We start from the raw sequence: 22,649 nt of genomic DNA, 5'->3' as shown, positions 1-22,649 counted from the left end.
TAAGAGAGAATTATTTAAGTACTTCCATCTCTGATATTATATAGATCACAGTTATGAAAGGTCTTAAAGCTTAGAGACTCTCCTTTTAATCTTTCAGCATGTCAGTAGAGAAAGGTTCAAAATTATAAGGAATATATTTCTGTTGCATAAAAGAATGGAAATGAATTCAATTCAAAAATCTAGTTTATTTTTGCTAAAATAATGAGACTGCAGCCTATATTATTTGGAATATTAGATTAAGAATCAGAGATTATTGGTTTCCATTATTCAGTACACTACTGTTTTCCTGTATGATCTTGAAAAACTGACTCCACTTGTAAAAGAGCTACAACAGTATCTGCTGATGGTCCTTTTTTCAGATGTTTAACTATTTGAGTAACCGTGCTGTGTTTGGTTGTGTTCACTGAGTGTACCTCTGCAGGCTCCTCTTTCCTCCCTCCCTCCTGTCTTTCCCATGCTCCCACTCTCATCCATCAAACATTTACTGAGGATTTTCCCTGAGTCAGGAGCTATGGGAGGTGCTGGGGATATTCTAAAGGCAACTGTGCTCTCGAAGAGGCTTGCAATCTAGTCAGAAAGACAAATGGAAAAGGCACCAATAATTGCATAATGTGATGAGTATGATGGTAGCAATGTGAGCAAGTACTGTGGGTACACAGAGGACAATGTGATTACCCCCGGGGGAGTCAGGAAAGCAGCACAGGCTTCCTACAAGTTGGGCTCTTCCACATAGGTCCTACCATTGCCTGCTTGATGCATAAGACCTTCACTCAGTGTTGGAAAACCTTACATCTGGGAAGGCGCTTAGGGAGACCATCTACTCCAACCATCCCACGTACAGAGGAGGAACCTGAGATAGACATGATGGCACCTCTCCAAGGATACTCAGCGATGGAAGAATCATGACCAGTACCCAAGCCTGTGTTCCAATCTCCACGCAATGCTTGGTCAGAAGATGCTACCATCACTATTTTGAATCCCTGGCTCCACTGTACCCAACTCTGTATCATCTGTTATCCTACTATGAAATGAAGAAGCTATATAAACACCATACAGGAGGGGAAGAGACAAGCCACAGACTAGGGATGTTTGTACATATAAAACAGACAAAATACCAGTGTCTTGAATATATAAGGACCCTTAAAACTTATAAGAAAAAAAAACCACCAATGGAAAAAGTGGGTTAAGGATATAAACAACAACTGAAAAGAATGACCAGGCTAGGCGTGGTGACTCATGCCTGTAATCCCAGCACTTTGGGAGGCTGAGTTGTGTGGATCCCTTGAGCTCAGGAGTTCGAGACCAGCCTAAGCAACATGGTGAAACCCCTGTCTCTATTAAAAAAATACAAAAATTAGCTGGGTGCAGTGGTGTGCTCCTGTAGTCCCAGCCACTCAGAAGGCTGAGGCAGGAGCATTGTTTGAGCCCAGGATGCAGAGGTTGCAGTGAGCCGAGATCAGGCCACTACACTGCAGCCTGGGCAATGGGAGTGAAAACCCTGTCTCAAAAAATATTTTAAAAAAATAATAAAAAGAATGACCAAAGAACCTGTGAAAAGATGTTCAGCACTTACACTCATCAGAAAGGTAAAGCCTCCCAAGTATTGACAATACCATGTTTGCAACGTGTAGAGAAATAGAAATTTGCATATTGCGAATGAATATGTTATTTGGTGCAATGACTTCAGTCAGTTGCCAATATCTACTACAGTTGAAGATGAGTTCGCATTACATCTAAGCATTTCCATGACTAAGTTTAGGCACAAGAAAATTCTTACATATGCACAAGGAGTCATAAACAAGAATGTTCACTGCAAGCATTGGTTGCAGCAATAAAATTTGGAAACAACCTAAATGACAACCAAACAAACGAAATAATAGAAGTATGAAGAGATAAATTATATTCATGCAATGAAATGCTATACAGTGGTTAAAAGCAAATGAACTGAAATATGGATCAGTATGGATAAATCTCAAGAAGATAAATTGAGAGAAGAAGCAGGTTGCTGAAGGAAACATACTTAATTTTCTCATTTATTTAACTTTGTAAACAAGGAAAACAATACAACATTTTTATTTGTACATCTTCAGTAAAATATATATAATCAGAAATGATAAACATCACATTTAAAATAATGGATTTCAAGAACTTTGAAGGATCTGAGACTTTACCCCTTTGCCACAGTGTCATCGATACTGGGAGAAGACACAAGTCTCCTGGGTTGGAAACAAATAATTTGATGACTCTTGTCAGGGTAAGCAATATTAGCTTCACTTCTTCTGGTCCCCCAGTACTATGAAGGTGACAGAGATGGGTCCAGATGGATACGTACCTACATGCAGGGGGTTGCACTATAGGAGAGGAACCCTGAGCTTAGAAACCCAAGTTTTTTATAACAGACAGTAAGTCTGTCTTTCCTTTAGTCCACAGGGAGATATCGTTTGCTTTCTGAGGCTGTTTGCTATGCAAATATGCTTGAAATGATAGTATTTTTAAAACTTCAGTTGGTGCCTTCTTGTAAGATGTGCAGAAATCAAGAGAACCTATGAAGGACTATCTCCCCAAAATGGTCACTTTTGGGGATGGAGGAAGAGGATGAGGGTGAAGAAAAACAGGAAATATATTATCCTTTTATTTCTTAAGCGGAGTGTGAGGCACATACGTGCTTGTTACATTATTTTCTATACTTGTTTTATGTCTAGAATGTTTCCTACTACTAATAAAAAAGAAGTCATGATGTGCTGGCCTTTGTGTTTGCCCACTTCTGAGCGACAACCCTCATTGTATAAAGGCTCCTTGTTACGCACAGGTGTGGCAGAACCCAAAATGTACTCTCACTGCTCTCCTGGCTCATTTGCTGCAGTGTACACTTACTCTAGTGTTTGACTTGCTTATGCTAACTTCATAGATCAGACTCCGCCCCCCTGTCTGTCTGTCTGTCTCTCTCTTTCTGTCTCTCATATGCAAGTGGAAACTTTATTTCAGGATGTGGTGCCGAAGAAGCACTGACTGCCTCTCTTTAGGTCTCAGCCAGTTGCAGAACTTTGCATTGTCTCTGACCTCATTCACATAGCTCATTTCTCCATTTCTCGGCCCAGGAAAAGAAATATAGCCAGGGGACCCAGGTGAAGTTGGTATTACATTGAACAGTAATGTGCAAGGCTTGATTCTGTGTCATCAGGTTAGTTTCCTAGGATGCCGTAGCAAGGTACCACAAAGTAGGTGGCTTGAAACAACAGAAAGTTATTCTTTCACAGTTCTTCAGACTAGAAGTCTGGAATGAAGGGTTAGCTGGGCCATGCTCCCTCTAAGAGCTTCCTCTGGATAGAAACCTTCCTTGCCTCTTCCTACCTTCTGGTGGTGTCTGTGAACCCTTGGCATTCCTTAGTGTGTGAATCACTGTTTGCTAATCACTCCCTTCTCTGCCTCTGTTGCTACGTGACGGTCCCCCTGTGTGTCTCTGTCTTCATGTGCTGTTCTCTGTGTGTGTGTGTGTGTGTGTGTCCAAATTTCCCTCTTCTTATAAGTATTTCAGTCATTGGATTGGGGCCCTAATTACCTTGTCTTAACTGGGTCACATCTGCAAAGACGATACTTCCAAATAAGGTCACATTCATAGATTCTAGGGGTTAGGACCTCAACATATATTTTTGGGACAACAAATCAACCCATAACATTAGGTTTGTAGGATTTTAAAGCAATTCATTCTCCAAAACTCTACCTTTCCCTTAGTGTCATCTTATCTTCAGCTTTTACGTACTTGCTGTTAAAGTAAATTAACATGGATGCCAGGCCTGAAGAATTCCTGAGCAGACAAAGCCAGTTAGGCCTCATAAATGTCTTAAACCTTGCTTGACTTGCAAACATAAGCTGGGATTATGGGCACTGTGGCTCCTGCCTGTAATCCCAGCACTTTGGGAGGAGGTGGGTGGATCACCTGAGGTCAGGAGCTCGAGACCAGCCTGACCAATATGGTGAAACCTGCCTCTACTAAAAATACAAAAATTAGCTGGGTGTGGTGGTGGGCACCTGTAGTCCCAGCTACTCGGAAGGCTGAGATAGGAGAATGGCTTGAACCCAGGAGGCAGAGATTGCAGTGAGGCGAGATCGTGCCACTGCACTCCAGCCTGGGCGACAGAGCCAGACTCTATTTCCAAAAAAAACAAAAAAAAAAAAACAAAAAAAAAAAACCAAAAAAAAAAACTTAGGGCATACCAATCAGAAGCCACAGACTAACTTACAGTTCTGTAACTAGGAACTTTCCAGCAGGATAAACCAAGTAAGGCAGTTGTGTAACTGTAACTAAAAAAATATTTTCTTTTCTTTATTTCTATTTTCACCCTATCAAAGCCTTCTCCTTGTGTTCCCTTGGTCGAGCCCAGGAAATCACTTCGGTTTGGAGCTGCCTGATTGATGGATCTCTGTTTGCTCAAATACTCTCTTTAAATTCTTATTGTGCTTCAGTTTACTTTTTAACACTGCCAAGACTCTTCATGGGATTGCCAGTCACAGCTGGCCGAGTGAAGATGGGACTGCTGGGTGACTATTGTATAAAAACAGCTGCCCCTGAGCAAAGCAGCCCTGCAGTCCTGAATCCCTTTCTTATCATGGAGACACACTTATAAACTCAATCACCCCTGGCAAAAAAAAAAAAAAGAGAGACTATATAGTCCATCTCATGTAGGATATTAATTTCTTTTCACAGCCTGGCTTCCAGCTAGCCTGGAAGAGCTCATTCCAGTGAATTCCATCTCATTGAAAAGTGTAGTTTATTCCTTGGGAGCTATTTATTCCCTATACTTTTAAATTCTCGGCATTTTGTACTCAGAGCACTTTTCTAGAAAGAGGCAGTTTCCAGACCTCATCTCACCAATTTCATTATGCCTAGCAATAATCTAGAATGAATATAGCCATATAAGCCTTCATCCTTTGGTTTATAATCTAGATTTTATATTAAAATGTTCAATTCAATACAAACACGGAAAAACGTTGAAGAGAAGGATAATCATTGGCAGGCTAAGAATACAGAGAAATGCACAGTCAGATTCTGGCTACTTTCTGATGAACTTTGTTCAATCAATAAATGTTTGACTCCCTATCCTGTGAGAAGCATTGTTCTGGACACAGGAGACACATTAATCAGCAGTGTAGACGTAGCACTTTTCTCTTTGACATCAGAGGTTTGCGAACAGGATGCCAGTGAACAAGCCATTACATTGACATTCAAGTTCCTGTGGGATTGCATGACATAGATTTTGGGGGGAATATTTCCCTAAAGGATGAGCAGGAATTAACCAGAAAAGGAGGGGGAGGGCAGAGCAAGATAAGTTTCCAAACAAAGGCTACAGTGTAGTAGACATAAGGAAGGAGAAGAGAGACGGTAAGAGAAGCATATTTGAAGAATTAAGAGAAAATGAGTTTGTCTGGAGCATGAGGTGCATGAAGGGCTATTATAATCCCAAAGAGTGTTATAAGTCATATTGGGGCAGTTGGGGCTTTATTCTAAGGACAAAAGAAAGCCTTTGGAAGGTTTAAGTGCCACCGTGTTGCCATGCTCATCCCTGGAAACTCAGTGTTGCCTCTGTTGCTGCTGAACAGTTGCTTTCTTGTATCGTTGGTTCCCAAGTCAAAGTTTAGGGAAAGCAGATCTGATTGGCAGCATCTTGACTACATGCCCATGCCTGAGCTTGGTGGGGGGTAAAAATAAGAGGGGGGATGAGAAAGTAAGTGCTTGGTGTTGATCTTCTGTCATGAAAGGAGTTCTACCTCTAGTTAATACTCATGAAATGGAGAATTTCCGCCAAACACATAAGAATGATGTATTAGTCCATTTTCAGACTGCTGTGAAGAAATACCCAAGACTGGGTAATTTATAAAGAAAAAGAGGTTTAATGGACTCACAGTTCCACGTGGTTGGGGAGGCCTCACAGTCATGGCAGAAGGCAAAGGAGGAGCAAAGGCATATCTTGCATTGCGGCAGGCAAGAGAGCGTGTACAGGGGAACTGCTCTTTATAAAGCCATTAGATCTTGTGAGACGTATTTACTATCGTGAGAACAGCATGGGAAAAACCCACCCCCATGATTCAGTCACCTCCCACCGGTCCCCTCCCATGACACATGGGGATTACGGGAGCTACAATTCAAGATGAGATTTGGATGGAGACACAGCCAAACCATATCAAATGGGGTTCAGATTGGGCATTCAAAACATGATTAAGCTCCCTTACACTTGGGATCCTTTTAACACGCAATAAGTAGTGAGACTATCCGAAAGAGCAGTTGTTCCATGGAACATACTTTGGGAAATACTGTCCTGGATATTTTTCATGGAAACTGGTGTGAAGATATTATGTCCTGAAGAATCTAACAGATTCTAGGCAACCTGTGCCTCTCACTCCAAGAGCTAATCATTTTCTGTCTCTCCAGGTTCCTCAGTTTTTGCACTGGTTTGCTTGCTTTTTTTTGAGATGGAGTTTCACTCTTGTTGCCAGGCTGGAGTTCAATGGCACTATCTCAGCTCACTACAACCTCTGCCTCCGGGTTCAAGCGATTCTCCTGCCTCAACCTCCCAAGTAGCTGGGGTTATAGGCATGCACCACTATGCCTGGCTATTTTTTTTGTATTTTTAATAGAGAAGGTGTTTCACCATGTTGGCCAGGTTGGTCTTGAACTCCTGGGCTCAGGTGATCCGCCCACCTCAGCCTCCCAAAGTGCTGGGATTACAGGCGTGAGCCGCCGCGCCGGCTTCATTGGTTTTTCAGTCCCACTGACATCCCTCTGTCTTTAGACATCCCCAGGCTTGGCTCCTGGGAGACAGCCAACAGCCTGGGTTGGTTCAGCCTCCTCGTAGGTATCTGAGTGTGCTCATCTCCTGTGCATGATTTCTCTTTTCCTCTTTATCTTTCCTGTCTCTTTCTACTTCTTGCTAGGTCTCATACTCCTGTGAGGGGATTGGAAAAGGAAAAATAATTATTTTTCTGGTTTGAGACAGATCTCAAGTATCCATGCCCTGGATTTTATTTCTATACATCGCAGGCAAGTATCTTCTAGAACTATTCTGGGGCCTACTTAATTAATGCTCTGAAGATGGAAAAGTAGTAGAAAATTATTGTTATGATTGTAAGAGTTGTGATCTGACACTTACCAGCCTTTTATTTTTGTAATAGAATTTATTGCCAGACTGGCGCCATTTATAACTTTAAATACGTGTTTGTCAGGATATAAATATTACCTAAAGGAAACTGCTTTCTAAATGAGCAAAACCAATCATCTGCAAACATCTTCCTCTTCAAAGACAACTTCTTGAGACAAACAGAAGAGCCTTCAGGTAAGGCCATGTTTAAGAGAGAAAACCATTTCTAATCGTGGAAAGAACATTGTGGCAGAGATGATCTACACCACTTGAATTCACTCTGATACTCAGAGGAGATGTTCGTCTTTTGATGGATGAAGGTAGATGGCAGCAGCACGCCAGCTTTTCCCCCTGTCACATCTTGGTCCCTGCTTATGTCTGGGCCCAGGAAGCTGTTAACAAATGCCCCAGCTTCAGCTCCCTCTGTGAAGACGTTTGGTGGGATTGGTTTTGGGGTTACCAAGCATCCAAAACCCTTGCATGTTCTGGAGGAACCACTCCTCCTCCACCCCACTGTGTGAGTTTTGTGGGATGCAAGGCTGCCTATGGATGTCAAAGGGGCCGGATACAGGACCTCCTGTGCTTGGGTAGATGGATATGCCCATTTGGTACATTCAATTGTGAGTAAATGACACAAAAGTGAAGACAGAGTTTCGAGTTCACTGGCAATGGTGATATCAATAGGGTCCATAGCAGCAGGGTCCGGGGTGACCATATCTAGTGGCAGTGTAGGCAGCGGTGTGGGGGAAGAACCCCAAGCAAATCATTCCTGCGGCATGACTGCTGCTGTAATTTCCTGCAGCGTAGTCTCCCTTGGTCCCCAAATGTTGTCTGAGCCCAGTAACTTATGTTTGTGATCTACTGGGTATCTTTTTAATGAATTCTTTTTCTGCTTATATTTGCCAGTTGATTTCTGTTGTTTGTAGCTAAGACCCCTGCATGAACCTATGTCCTCTTTCCTTTTCTGTCCATGTCACTCACACCTCACAGCAATTTTAGAGTCTCCCTGTTTACAAACCTCCCCAAATCTTCATTGCACACCTAGATCTCACCACTGTTTGTCTCTCTCCTTATCCTCCAATGTTTATCCCTTTGTTAACCAGATAAACATTGTCTGACTCTTAGAAAGCTATAATTCTTCCTCCCCAGTGAAGGTGGTATGGAGAGAAAGGCAAGGCAAATACGGGGTATTTTTAGAAGGCAGGAGAAAAGAAGAAAATACAACCGTGGACACTCAAGTGTTAACTTTTTGGCCCATAACATAGGCTCCGGATAGGGGGTTATTGAAGATAGGTGTGAGTCGCTTTGTTCACAAAAGAACAGTTAAATCTAGAGGGACAGAAATAGTCGGTTAGTCCTGTTTGTCATGGCTTATCTTCGTGGCTGCTTAGTGGGGACCCAGAAATACCAGTTCTCGGGAATAACATTTCCCTGAAGTCACAGACAGGCCAACTGCTCGGGTCTCCAAGATGCCCTGTTCCTGACACAAAGAAGGAACCCAGCATTGATGAAAATAAAACACACACACTACACACACACACACACACACACACACACACACAACTAAAGCTTACCCCTTGGGATCCGCAGGGAGTCAGAGTAAGACCATGGTTCATGGGAGGCTGTGGCTCTTTTAAACACTGAAGAAAATTTGACAACTTCACAGTTTTACTTAGAATCAACCCAGCTTGCCTGGTACACAGACAGATGGCTGGACAATTCATTGGGGGAAAATGATAATAAAAAATCTCGTTTCAGTTTTCAGTAATTGTAAAGGAGTCAGACATAGTCTTAAATTGCATGATCAAAAGACATGACTGCGAAAATATGATATGATATTTAATAATTATTTTTGTTGTTGATAAGCATAGCTGATGTGCTCTCGTGCACACATCTTGTGATTTAGTAGAAATATCTTGAGGAAATACCCTTAGGAACTTGATTACATTCCTGGCTATGCTTCAAACTAGTACATGATTTTGGGCAAGTAATTTATATCACTTACTCTCAGTTTTCTGGGTATATGCCCAAAGGAATGTAAATCATTCTATTATAAAGACACCTCCAAGCATATGTTCACTGCAGCACCATTCACAATAGCAAAGACATGGAATTAACCTAAATGTCCATCAATTATAGATTGGATAAAGAAAATGTGGTATATATGCACCATGGAATACTATGCAGCCATAAAATAGAATGAGATTATGTCCTTTGCAGGGACATGGATGGAGCTGGAGGCCATTATCCTTAACAAACTAACATAGGAACAGAAAACCAAATACCACATGTTCTCACTTACAAGTGGAATCTAAATGATGAGAACACATGGACACGGAGAGGGGAACAACACACACTGGGGCCTACTGGAGGACGGAGGGTGGGAGGAGAGAGAAGATCAGGAAAAATAACTAATGGGTTATTTATCACTCAACTAGGCTTAGCTGAGTGGTAAAATAATCTGGGTGATGAAATAATTGTACAACAAAGCCCCATGATGCAAGTTTACCTAAACAACAAACCTGCACATACACCCCTGAACTTAAAATGAAAGTTTAAAAAGAAATAAAATAAAATTTCAAGGAAAAAACTTAAAAAAAAATTTTAAGGTCTTTTGAATTCTTAAAATATAGCTACCTCTTCCTTATGGTTCAAAGGATTTTTATATGTTCTTTTAGCTATGGACAAAAAATCCCAGAAAAGAAGTCTCAAATGCAAGCCCAGTTATATTTCTGTAGCTAAAGAGAGTTGACAAAGATAAGCTCATTGACTTGGATAAAGGAAATGATGGAACATGACATCAATACAATTATATACTGACTGCCCAAGGCACATGTCTTCTTCATCTTCTGCCACTGGAAGACAGATTTCTACCACTGGAACTCTATAGCAAAACCTTGATAATTGGGAGATCAGCCCTCTAGCAACTGAGATTATTTGTTATGGCTCTGAATCAGAAAGTAAAAAAGAAAATTTACCTCCATTCTAAGAAAATAGAATATGCTTGCCATTAGCAAAGCCTCAAACAACCACAGGATACTACACAGAAAAGAGGGAGAATCTTGATGGGTTGACCCTGTTCATAAGAAATTTGAAGACAAAAAGGATAGAAGCAGAGAGACATAGATACATAGGGAAAGGGGGTGGTAAGAGAATGGTAGAGTTTAGCAATGCTGGCAGCAGAAGGGAAGGTTGGGAATGGTGATAAGAACACTGAGCACCTGGTGTGGGGCTGCTTCCAAGCCTTTGCACCAAGGCAAAGTATAATTGTAGACATGTACACAATAGTGTAACGCTAAAAATATAGGGAGATATTTTAAACAAATGATGCTAAAACAACTGGATAGCATATGCAAAAAAAAAAAAAAAAAAACACCCATCTAGAGAGAGACCTCATAACTTTCACAAAAATTAATGCAAAATGGATTATGTCTAAGTGTAAAATGAAAAATTATAAAACTTCCAAAAGGTGCCATATGAGAAAAATCAAGGTGACTTTTGATTTGGTGACAACTTTTTATATACACCACCAAAAGCATGATCCATGAAAAAAATTAATATGATAGTTTATTAAAATAAAAATGTTTGATCTGTGTAAGATACTACTAAGAAAATGAAAAGGCAAGGTTCAGACAGGGAAAAAATATTTGTAAAGTATTTATCTGATAAAGGACTTGTATCCAAAATCTACAAAGAACTCTTCTCAACAATAATGAATAAAACAACAAAATTTAAAAATAGGCAAAAGATCTAAACAGACATCTTACCAGAGAAGATATATAGATGGTAAACAAGCGTATGAAAATATGCTCAACAACATTGGGATTCGCAATTAAAGTGAATTGCAAAGCAACAATCAGATGCCAATATACACTTATTAGAATGGTTAAAAGACAAAATTCTGATAACACCAAATGCTGATGAGGTTGTGGAGCAACAGGAACTCTCATTCATTGCTGGTGGTAATTCAAAATGATACAGCCACTTTAGAAGAAAGACCATTTGACACTTTCTTACAAAGCTAAACGTAGTCTTACTACATAGTCCAGCAATCATACACCTAGGTATTTACCCAAATGAGTTGAAAATTTATGTCCACACAAAAACCCACAGACACATTTTATAGCAACTTTATTCATAATTGCCAAAAATTGATAGCAACCAAGATGTCCTTCAATAGAGGAATGGATAAACACACTGTGGTATATCCAGACAATGAAATATTATTCAACATTAAAAAGAAATGAGGCTTCAAGCCATAAAAAGACATGGAGGAACCTTAATGTTTTACATTTTGCTCTGTAAAAGAAGCAAGTATGAAAAAGCTACAAGTTGTATAATTCCAACTTCTGCCTTCTTACGGTTCTGGCTGGGCCTGAAAATTAAATTGGCCTAAGACAGATCAACAGAAGAAAACCATACAAAGTTAATATAAGTTTTTTTTGGTGTGTGACACGGACACCCTCATGAGGAAATGAAGACCCAAAGACACAGTTAGATTTGAATACTTATATATTGAATTAGACAAAGAGTAGTAAATTGTAAAAATGTGACAAGGCAAAGGGGCTTGGGCTAAGGTAGTTAATGGCAGGGAGAAATGGCCAGGAAGATAAAGGTTCATCTAACAACATTTGTACACAGGACCTTCTTTCTCAACTTCTCACCCTTGATGATGAGAATGTTACTTTCCTTTTAATATAGAGAGTATCTTTCACATGAATTACATTTCCTGCTTTTAAGAAACAGAATGAAGGTCAGAGTGACCTTCTTGCATCTGTTGTTTTTCAAGTAGTTTTAACTCAAAATAGTCAATATGCCAGAGTAGCATATTGTGGAGTGGCATGTTCTGAACTCCTTCACAACTATGTGACATTCTGGAAAAGGCAAAACTAGAGACACAGTAAAAATAAAACAAAACCAGTGGCTGCCTGAGGTTCAAGAGAAGGGAATAAAGGATGAATTAGTGGAACACAGACTATTTTCAGGGGGTGAAACTATCCTGTACAGTATCATAATGATGGATACACAACTTTATATATTTCTCAAAATCCACAGAACTATGCAATACCAACAGTGAACCCCAATGTAAAATACAGATTTTAGTTAATAATAAATACATATTGGTTCAATATTAGTGTACCACAATAATGTAAGATGTTAATAATGAGGGAAATTTTATGGGGGTGGGGTGGAGAGAAGGTATCAATGAGGAAGCAAACCAAGTCAAAATACTTTAGGATCCTGGGTTAGGCACAGAGAGGGCAAATTTGTATTTATGCTCTTGAAGGTCCAAGGTATCAACTCTAAGTACCCCATGCAACCAGAGAATGTTTTTACTCAGGACAACATATTACTTCATGATAAACTTTAATTTTGCCACCATTTAAGAAATAAAGTTTTTTATTCAAATGCTTAGAGTTTAACCAAAATATAGGTGATCCTCACCTTTAAATTAATCATACTTTACTATCAATAATTACGTATCAGCACCCCTGGCCAGACTTGAGACCAACTGTAGAAGGCTAGGTCCAAAAGAAAGTTTCTTAAAATTATGATTTGAGAAATAGCTCCTAAAATGCTTTTCAGTCGTCCAAATAGGGGGAAAATTTCCTGGTTCTTGGGAGCTGTGACAGGGAGGTGAATTATAAATAGCTTTCTTATCAGGAAAGAAGGTGTATATTCAACTTTCTCTGGACACACTTTTCAATATAAGATACCTTTAAACCAACTTCACTTGTCTTGTTCAACTTGCTGAAAAATGCCCTGTTCAATCTTGTACAAAAATCAGCATCTCCATGTCCTTCTTTCTAATGGCAAAATCAATTTCTTTATTATTGTCACAGCAAAAGAAAAAAAAAATGAGGGAATGAGAATTCAAAGTAAGGAATTATTTCGACAAATAATTTTTAATTAGTTTTATTATTAACAATATTTAATATATAACCTATATTTGCTGTATAACACTAAGCTTTAATTTTCCCTCTATGAGAGCAACTTTTTTAGCCTCCACATATGAATAAGAACATTCCTGTACAGGAATGGAACACTCTTTTTTTTTTATAAAGAAGGGCCTCACTATACTTTCTGCTTATTTGAAAAGGAAAATATCAAGCATCTCATGGATCTGCCAGGTGATATAATCTAATCAGTCTTTTCTATTTCACCCACACATAAAAACCAACATCACAAATAGCTAGAAGAGCTGATTTTGAATGTTCCCAACACAAAGATATGATACATGTTTGAGGCAATGGATATGCTAATTAGCCTGATTTGGTCATTACACATTCCATACATGTATCAAAATATCACACACTATCCCCAGAAATACGTACAATTTTTATGTGTCAATCAAAAATAATTTTATTACTGAAATATCATTTTGCTAGTGATGGGGAGAGGAGAGGGGAAACCTGCTTTCTGTGTTAGAGTGAGAGAGAGATTCTTAGTATATACCCACAATATAAAATACTTAGAACGATAGGTTGTTTATAACAAGATTTTAATGTAAATGAAAGCAATAATTAGATCAAATAAGCATCTATATGCCCATGCTGATATAAATAAAAGAAATAAGTAAATAAATGAGAAGAAAATTTCTTTCTTACAGTAGAATATTAACGGATAAATGTAGAAGGAACAATGAATTAGAAGATCACAAGTTGGAAACCATCATAGTAATATCTAATGCAGGCAGGAATAATCAATGGATGCTAAAAGTAGTTGTTGAAAGTTTGATGAGGCACACAGTATTTACATAGTATCAAGTATTACTTCACAATGACTTCCTTTTTTTTTTTTTGAGACAGAGTCACTCTGTCGCCCAGGCTAGAGTGCAATGATGCGGTATCAGCTCACTGCAACCTCCGCCTCCCAGGTTCAAGCAACTCTCCTGCCTCAGCCTCCTGAGTAGCTGGGATTACAGGTGCCCTCCACCATGCCTGCCTAATTTTTGTATTTTTAGTAGACAGGGTTTTGCCATGTTGGTCAGGCTGGTCTCAAACTCCTCACCTCAGGTGGATCTGCCTGCCTTGGCCTCCCAAAGTGCTGGGATTACAGGCATGAGCTACCGCACCTGGCCCACAAATGACTTCTTAATTATGAAAGGGATTATGCGACGGTGTGATGTCGGCTTACTGCAACCTCCACTTCCCAGGTTCAGGTAATTCTCCTGCCTCAGCCTCCTGATTAGCTGGGATTACAGGCATGGGCCACAACGTCCGGCTACTTATTTTGTATTTTTAGTAGAGATGGGGTTTCACCATTTTGGCCAGGCTAGTCTCAAACTCCTTAACTCAGGTGATCCATCTGCCTCGGCCTCCCCAAGTAACCCTTTTATTCCTTATAAATTACCCAGCCTCAAAAGAATACAAACACACTACGATAGTAACTAAGTTGATCTAGTTGAGAACTAGGATTTTTGGCATGAAAGAAAGAAGATGTGGATGTAATATCTTCCATAAGGACGAGGTTAAGTAAAAACCTTATATTTCTGAATTTGAATTGGAAGTAATAGTATAAACTTATGATCTATTTCTTAGCATGTCCACTGAAAAGGCTTAGATAAAGGTTACCAATCCATTCCTAATAAGGGCCCCTAGTTCCCAAACTGTGGTCTCTAAAAGCTCTATCGCTCCAAGGAATAGCCTTGGACCTTCCTGCAGAAATGACTGGTTGCAGTTTGGGAAAGGAATAACTTCATACAAGAAAGCAAGGAGGCTGTCAAAGAGCAATTGGGTTTTACCAAAAGAATTCAGGAGCCAACTTGAATTGCCTTTTGCTGGCCAAAGATGAACAATTTAAACTTAAATAAGGATAATAACTGTATTGGAATAAAATGTATCAGATATGTTTAAATGCATAAGCTCATGATTATGCTAAATAAAATCTCATTGATCATCATTATAGGCTATTAGGAGACCAACTTATTATTTTAAAAAATGGTAAAGGTAAAGAAGAAGGCATTTATTTCATTTTTTCTTTACAAACAGTAGCTCAAGGTAACCAAATAGCCAACAAGGTGAAGTTTCCCATTATAGAAGTATTCCAGCTCATAAAATGAAAAATAAATAATAGAAGTAAAATATCATTATCTTGCTGCTACTAATGAATTCATGGAACTAGACAATGATGATCAATGATGGCTACCATTAAAAAAAAAAAAAGACACAATCAGACATTATGTGCTTTCTGGAAGAAATATACCATATCACCTTTGATATAGTCTTGCCAAAACATAAATTGGATATATTTTTCCATATCTGAAATGCCTTTCCCGTTTCTTTCTGCCAACCAAAATTTTGCTTACCTATCAATCATAACCTTCTCATGTCTCATTTCCTCTGACAAAGCTATGTGTGGGAGGTATGTCCTCTCTTAAATCTTATAGTGCTTGCAGAACTGCTGTTCAATAAAAATAAAATGTGAGCCACATATGTGTTTGAAAATTTTCTGGTAACTACATTAAAATGGTAAAGAGAAACATGTAAAGTTAATGTTATGACTATAGTTAATTTAATATATCAAAAATATTATCATTTAAACACAACATACAAATACTAACGACACATTTTCTGTTATTTTTGTTGTATGGTCTTCAATAACTGGTATGTATTCTATGTTTAACAGCACATTTCCCTTCAGACTAGTCACATTTCAAGTGCTCAATAGCCATTGGACAGCACAGACTTACAGAATCCATCACACAACTTAGCACCTGATTGTCAAGTCTGGGTAGGCAGAAGGCAGCTCCTTCATAACATCAGAGCCATAACTGGAGTAATGTTATCTCCAAACAACTCATGACACACTGATGCCCTGTTTTCAGAGTCTCTGAGAAAAATGTAGGAGGTGATTGCTACAGATTGAATGTTTGTGTTCCCACCAAAATTCACATGTTGAAACTTAATCCCCAATATGATGGATTTGAAACTAGGGCCTTTGGAAAGTAATTGGGTCACAAGAGCGTTCATGGAGGGATTGTTGCCCTTATAAGAAGAAGCATGAGGCCAGGCACAGTGGCTCATGCCTGTAATTCAAGCACTTTGGGAGGCCAAAGTGGGCAGATCACCTGAGGTCAGGAGTTCGAGACCAGCCTGGCCAACATGGAGTAACCCTGTCTCTACTAAAAATATAAAAATGAGCTGGGTGTGGTAGTGCATGCTTGTAATCCCAGCTACTCGGGAGGCTGAGGCACTAGAATCACTTGAACCTGGGAGGCAGGGATTGCAGTGAGCTGAGATCGCACCACTGCACTCTAGCCTGGGTGACAGAGTAAGATTCTGTCTCAAAAATAAATAAATAAATAAATAAATAAATAAATAAAAGGAAGAAGACACATGAAAGACTATTCTTCTCTCTTTGCTCTTTTGGCCATGTGAGGACACAGAAAGAAGGAGCTTGTCTACAAACCAGGAAGCAGTCCCTCACCAGACATGAGATTTGCCGATGGTGGTCTGTTATATCCACCTAGGTGGACTGAGACAGTCCAATCATTTAGATAATGGGCTAATGAGATGAGTCTTTCCTCCAACGAGCACTAGTGCAGTTCAGCAAAAGGACATAGGATAGCAGAGGAGGCTTCTTGGCCTCAGTACATAAAGAGTAAGCATTCCTATACGAGACAAGGAGAACTCAGGCCATCATATCAAAGTTCTAAATTCTTCCATGTAATTAGTAATGCATATAGCTAGAAGTTACCACCGGAGTGTCCATATGGACATTTCATTGTTCTTAAGGACTGGGTAGGCTTTTTGAATCTGGATCCAAGAGACTGGTTTAACTGGTTCTAGGTGTACAACTACCGGTTTATATTAATAAAGCTGAGGGTTGTTCCTTGGGCGTGGAAAAGTATATGTCATTAAAAGATAAATGCCTCAGTTAATAAATGAGACAAAAGAAATACTTCCAGGGAAATATTTCAAATTAAAAAATCGTACGGAAAAACCTCAGAGAAGACAGCCTGTTGCCCAGTGGTTAGATTTTATTTAAGGGTTTCTTATCACCATCTAGCTCAAATAGAAACATCTGATTGTTGCTGCCACCTGTCTCTACAAGGGTATTCTCATTTCCCAGTAAACCTGCATTGTGCCTTCTGTCCCAGTCAAACATATCCCTGGCAACTTTCCCAAAAGGTAGTTTCCTTCTAGCCTGGCTGAGCCCTGTGGTTATAGAACACCCTGTTTGCACAGTATAGCGCTCCTCCTCTTAAAGTGAATCTCCAGACACCTCCTTCCAGAGAAATGAAATGAATCATGATCTTGCCTAACCTGCACCTCCAATTATTATTTTCATCATTTTTGTTTAAAGCAGTCACTCCATTCTCTAAGCGATTTTTTTAAAGGCAACTTCATATTTACATTACCCTATGCCTGGAAGGCATATGAGACTTTTCCTGGTGCTGAGTTCCGCTAATTAGTATGACACAAGCTTGGCTAAATAGTTCTCTGGGACAGTTTGGTATGGGAGATGCAGTGGCTGACAGGAAAGATTAGGAGCAATGGCTCCCACAACAGCTTCCTGTCTTTAAGCCTGAACTTAGAATAGACTTTCGCCTCCAAGGCACAGGAAAAATAATGGCAAGCAACAATGGCTTGAAGAAAAAGGAAAACAAAGATTAAAGCTCAAAAACTAGACGTTTTTTTCCTAAACCAAATTCTTTGTTGCACTGAAGAGGGGAGGTGGGCAATGACCCTGTGGGGTAGAAAGACTTATCTTATCAAGACTTTGTTCAGGTCAAAGGGAAAACAGTCATGTCCAAGCTTCTAAAGAGCATAGGTCTGGGGTCATACATTGCTATTTAACAGAGCCTCTTAGTGAGTGTGGGATAAGCAATGATGGCAAAAATTGCACAACATGGGAGGGTAACAAAAATTTAGTGGGTAGAAGCCAGCATTTGAGGAGGTGTGAGGGGATGGCCAAGAAGATAGTGACAAACCAGCACCTGAAAGAGAGCGTCGCTATCTTGAAATCCCCCTGGTGGTAAATTGTCCAAACAGTATGGGCTATCTTGTGCTGTGATGTCATTTCGCTATGTTATTCCAAACCTTCAGGAAAATTCTGCTACATCCAACAGCCTTGTGTTCCTGCAAGAAGGGGCTGCTGATATCTAACACAGGACAAAAAGAACCAAGAAGAAAGCAGGAACCGAGAGTAATGGTTTGGACAGACAGATCAAGAAAATATCTTCTCTGGAGAAAGCAACAGGAATACTGGCTGGTAGGAGAGGAGGTTAATTTCCCACAGTAAGTGGCTTGAGGGCTCCACCACTGCATTTGCATATTAAAGACTGGTCCCAGAAGGCTGTAAGATTTGAGGACATCTGGCTTATATTGTGAATACTGGCACTAAAATAATTGAAATTTTTGTTATCTCCTGTTCCCATGGTTCCCAACTTTGTATTTCTCAGACTAGTAATATTTTAATAAAAATTCTAGGGACTGCTTGGGTTGTTAACCTTTTACTGTGTCATTCAAAAGTATTTTAAAAACCGTTTCATAAAATAAAGGACACGTTAACACACACAGACAAATAGGGTATAGTAGAACAATTTTTAAAACGTGTTTTTATAAAAACCAAATTTGTTTTATAAAAGAAAATTGTTTTTATGTTTTTATCTGAAATGATCTCACATTTTCCAGACTGTTAAATTGAAGACAGTATACATTTCATTTGATTTAGCCTTAGCTAATAACCCTTTATTCACTTATTTGTTCATTTTTGGAAAAAACTAAATGTTTTTTTATAAGCCTCTTTTTCCTTTCAAAAAACAAACAAACAAACCATTTTTTAAAAAACAGGGTATCACTCTGTCCCAGGCGGGAGTACAGTGGCAAGAGCTCAGCTCACTGCAGCCTCAAATTCCTGGGCTCAAGCAATCCTCCTGCCTCCACCCCCTAAGTAGCTGGGACTACAGGCTTATGTGCCATCACACCCAGCTAATTTTTAAAATTTTTTTTGTATAGAGAGGGTCTCATTATGTTGTCCAGGCTGATCTTGAACTCCTGGTCTCAAGCAGTCCTCCCACCTTGTCCTCCAGAGTGCTGGGATTACAGGTGTGAGCCATTGTGCCTGGCTTATAAACCTCTTAGGTGCCATTCACTGTGCTAGGTACTGGAGTACAGAGATGAACATGACTTTGCCCCTGCCCTCAATATCTCAAGGTTTACCAGGGAAGTCAACCAGGTGATCTCAAGTGCAAAACTCACACAATACTAAGGGGACAACGTAAAAGCAACAGTTCAAAACCAGGTGCTCTATCTCTATGCAGAACTGCAAGAAATACCAAAGCCTGATGTCAGGATTTACTTAGCACACGTAATTTGAGTTTTCTTACCAATGATTTAGGGGGAAGCTGAGACTTACTCCAGAAATCATGGAGTTTTCAGACTTTTTTCTGCTCCCAGCCAATCACAGGACTAGGAACACACCTCATGTGCAACATGTCAGCCAGTCCATGGGTACTCCCACCCCAGATAGGAAGAGGTTGGGTATGTGGGGTGTGGGAAACAAAACTGCAGCCTCTCCCTTGTCTACCATGGAATGGCTCTGCGCACAGCCACTCTGCTCACTACAGAACATATAACCTGAAGGTTACTGGAGGACAGAGCAGGGTGAGGGCTGTGCTGCCATGGTGACAGTGCCACAGGATTTGGTGCCGCACTGGAGATGGGGCACTCAGGGCACTTTCTGGCTACACACAGCTGGAAGATGTCTGGGAGCAGTGTTAGGCACATTGGACCCCCTGCTCAATACAAACCACCCTCACTTTGGGAAGTGATGAGGTTTTCTAGTTCTGATCTAGAGTGAGAATCAGAGAGGGAGGCATATCATGGTATCCCAATCATCTAGTTCTGGAATTTCCCTAGAGGGTAGGGGATGCTGGTATAGTAAGAGACACATAAACATATTTATATGGGAAGAAGCTCCAGAGGTTGGTACACTGGTACTCTCTCTCTCTCTCTCCCCCCTGCCCAGTGCTGCTCCAGAGGTACAACACTAGAGGAAAGAAATGAACTATATGCATCTCCTTACATTATATAATCAGAGTATGTATGTCAAAGGGATAGTCACTGGAACATTTTCCCCTCCTTATCTTCCCTCAACTCTTGTCAAAAATAGGTCTAGAACTTTCACACAATTATCCATCCTTATTTAAAATCAAAACGTGGATGGATCAGCCGATGGCTGCAGTTCTCACGTCTTTGCCCGGGTCATTCTGGCGTCTCTGAAGCACATACGTGTGACAATGGTACAGAAACGCAGGAAGTGACTGTTGAATGCATAGAGGTTTTGCAGCTTCCGTCCATTGTCACACAATTTCCATTTTAGATTCTGAGCAGTTCTCCCTCTCCATGAGCTATGAAATAGAAGGGTCTGGCTGAATCATCCCCTTGAAATTAGGTTTCTTCCCTGCAGAGGATTAAGAACCGAGGTGTGGTCCTTCTGCGCACTCCACACCACACCCCGCAACCCTAGAAATCAGGACTTTCCTGGAGAAAGGCCCAGCAGGGAGCCAGGACCCGCAGACGGTGCGGGGAACTGGTGCCTCTGCAAAGCCCAGAAATGCCCGTGACCAGGCCAGGGGAGGCGCGAGGCGAAGCAGAGTTGTCCCCGAGGCGTGTTGCGGCAGCTCGGGCAGGGCAGTGATTGCTTCGGAGGAGAAAGGGAACAAACGTCCCCTGGTCCCCGAGGTCTCCCAAGGTCAATTCCCAGGGGACTCCAAAGCAGCGACGGAGCTCTGAGATCTGGCAAGTTTCTAGGAGTCAAGTGAGGGGAGCGAGTGTCTTACCTGGCCGGGCTGGCTGGTGTAGTTGAAAGAGTAGATGTTCTCGGTGCTGAGATTCACCACCCCGCTGTAGACATGATCGAAATCGGCGCCCCTGGCAGGGTCGAGGGGGTCGCGGCGCGGTGCCCGGGGCTGCCTGGGGGATTTCGCCGGGTGCCCGGGCGACGCCGCCAGCAGGAGCCAGGGCAGCGCGCAGAGCAGCGCGAGCCGCGGGCAGCCGCGCATGGTGGGCACCGCGCCCAGGCTCGGAAGCAGAGCCACCCTGGGGAGGGGGCGAGCGCAGAGAGGGTCCTTCCAAATCCCGGTGCAGGGCCGGGCGTCCGCCTCAGCGCCGAGCGGGCAATGCCTGGCGAGCCCAGCCGGCCAGGGCTGGCAGCGTGCAGACGAAGGGTCGATCAAATATTGATGCTGCCTCCTGGGGTCTCCACGGGAGGTCACGGGTGAAGAGTGGGGGGACTGGAGAAGTGGAGATGAGGGGGCTGCTGATTTTCCTCCGGCTTCTAAGTTCCCCCTTTCTCATCGCCGAGAATCCCCCCACTTACCCAGCCAGAATTTAGACCGATCTCTTCTCCCTCAACCTCAATAACAGCAGTAACAAAAGGCATTGGAGTCATTAAAAAGAAATATCCGCTAGTCTCGAAAAGTCAACCTGACCCCACATCGAGGAGGAAATTCGGTCTGTTTCAAATACGCGTGCACCCTGGCTGTAGGAGAAGAAATAGAAAGCAAAAGAGCCCGTCCCCCAAGAGGGTGCGCGAGTTCGCTTTCCCAGGCTGCTACCTGCAGAGAACTCTTGCCTGTCTGAACGATAATTACTCTCTATTCTCCCCTTTCTAATAGAACGTCTCCTCAGACACCTGTTTTATTTCTTTATTACCTCCTACTCTCCAAGGAGAATCTCACGTCATCACGTTCTCTCCCTCACCATATGTGTATGTATGTAAATATGTACAGTAACAAAAAAAAAAAAAAAAAGATATGGTAAAGAGAACAATTTCCAGCACTGCCTGAAGTCTGGTCCCGGAAGTTGTCAAAAAACGACTCAGACTAACTAGATTTATGCAGAAGGCATTTCTTTCCACCCCAGCCTCTTGCCTACTTTACCACTGCAATGACTTCTTACAGATTCCAGGAGAATCCCCAGAATTGCTTTTTTAAAGGCAGAAACCACAGCCTATCATAAAAAGGAAATACTTTTCTGATAAAAATTAGGGGATACGATTTAAAGAGTTAAAGAGGCAGGTAAGGAGCAGGGTGAGAATGGGTTCATCAGAAGACCTTGCAGAACATTGAACAATCACAATTGAGGTGTGGAAGAGAACTCACTGTTTTATTTCAGCTTCATGACTTGTGTAGTAGAAAAGAATGTAATTGCGTTCAACCTGAAGGACCATTTAAAAAGAAGCCACTGAGAAACAAAAGATCTTGTTCAAAAATTTAAGACTGCAGATTAAAATCCTAGTACTTACCATCTTTAAAGAGATGGATTTTTGTTTTTACTTTGTCTAATTCCTTTAATTTCTTAAAACATCAAGAATGAATGCAATACATTTGCTGTACAGTTTTCTGTGAAATCAGAAAACAATGCTGATGGAAGATTAAGTTAGTAGACTCCTTATTAGGACAATTTTCAGTTTTAAAGTTTTAAATGTTCTTGGCAGGTGCAGTGGCTCATGCCTGTAATCCCAGCACTTTGGGAAGCTGAGGCAGGAGGCAGGCTAGCTTGAGGC

At 41.0% G+C, this 22,649-nt stretch overlaps 1 protein-coding gene across 5 annotated transcripts in view; it reads right to left on the bottom strand.

The window, feature by feature from the left end:
* SIDT1 (SID1 transmembrane family member 1) overlaps positions 1–22,394 on the bottom strand; it is an 89,534-nt gene extending 67,140 nt beyond the window's left edge. For all 5 annotated transcript variants that reach the window (XM_025375711.1, XM_025375712.1, XM_025375713.1 and 2 more), the window contains exon 1: positions 20,923–22,394. In XM_025375711.1, the coding sequence (XP_025231496.1) occupies positions 20,923–21,144 (222 nt within the window). In that variant the 5' untranslated portion in view covers positions 21,145–22,394. The remainder of the gene's footprint in view (positions 1–20,922) is intronic.
* Positions 22,395–22,649: the final 255 nt, after the last annotated feature.

This window comes from Theropithecus gelada, chromosome 2 (genome assembly GCF_003255815.1).
Source record: "Theropithecus gelada isolate Dixy chromosome 2, Tgel_1.0, whole genome shotgun sequence".
Lineage (NCBI taxonomy): Eukaryota > Metazoa > Chordata > Mammalia > Primates > Cercopithecidae > Theropithecus > Theropithecus gelada.
Note: the sequence above shows the minus strand (reverse complement) of the source record. Positions and strands in the feature narration are given on the sequence as shown.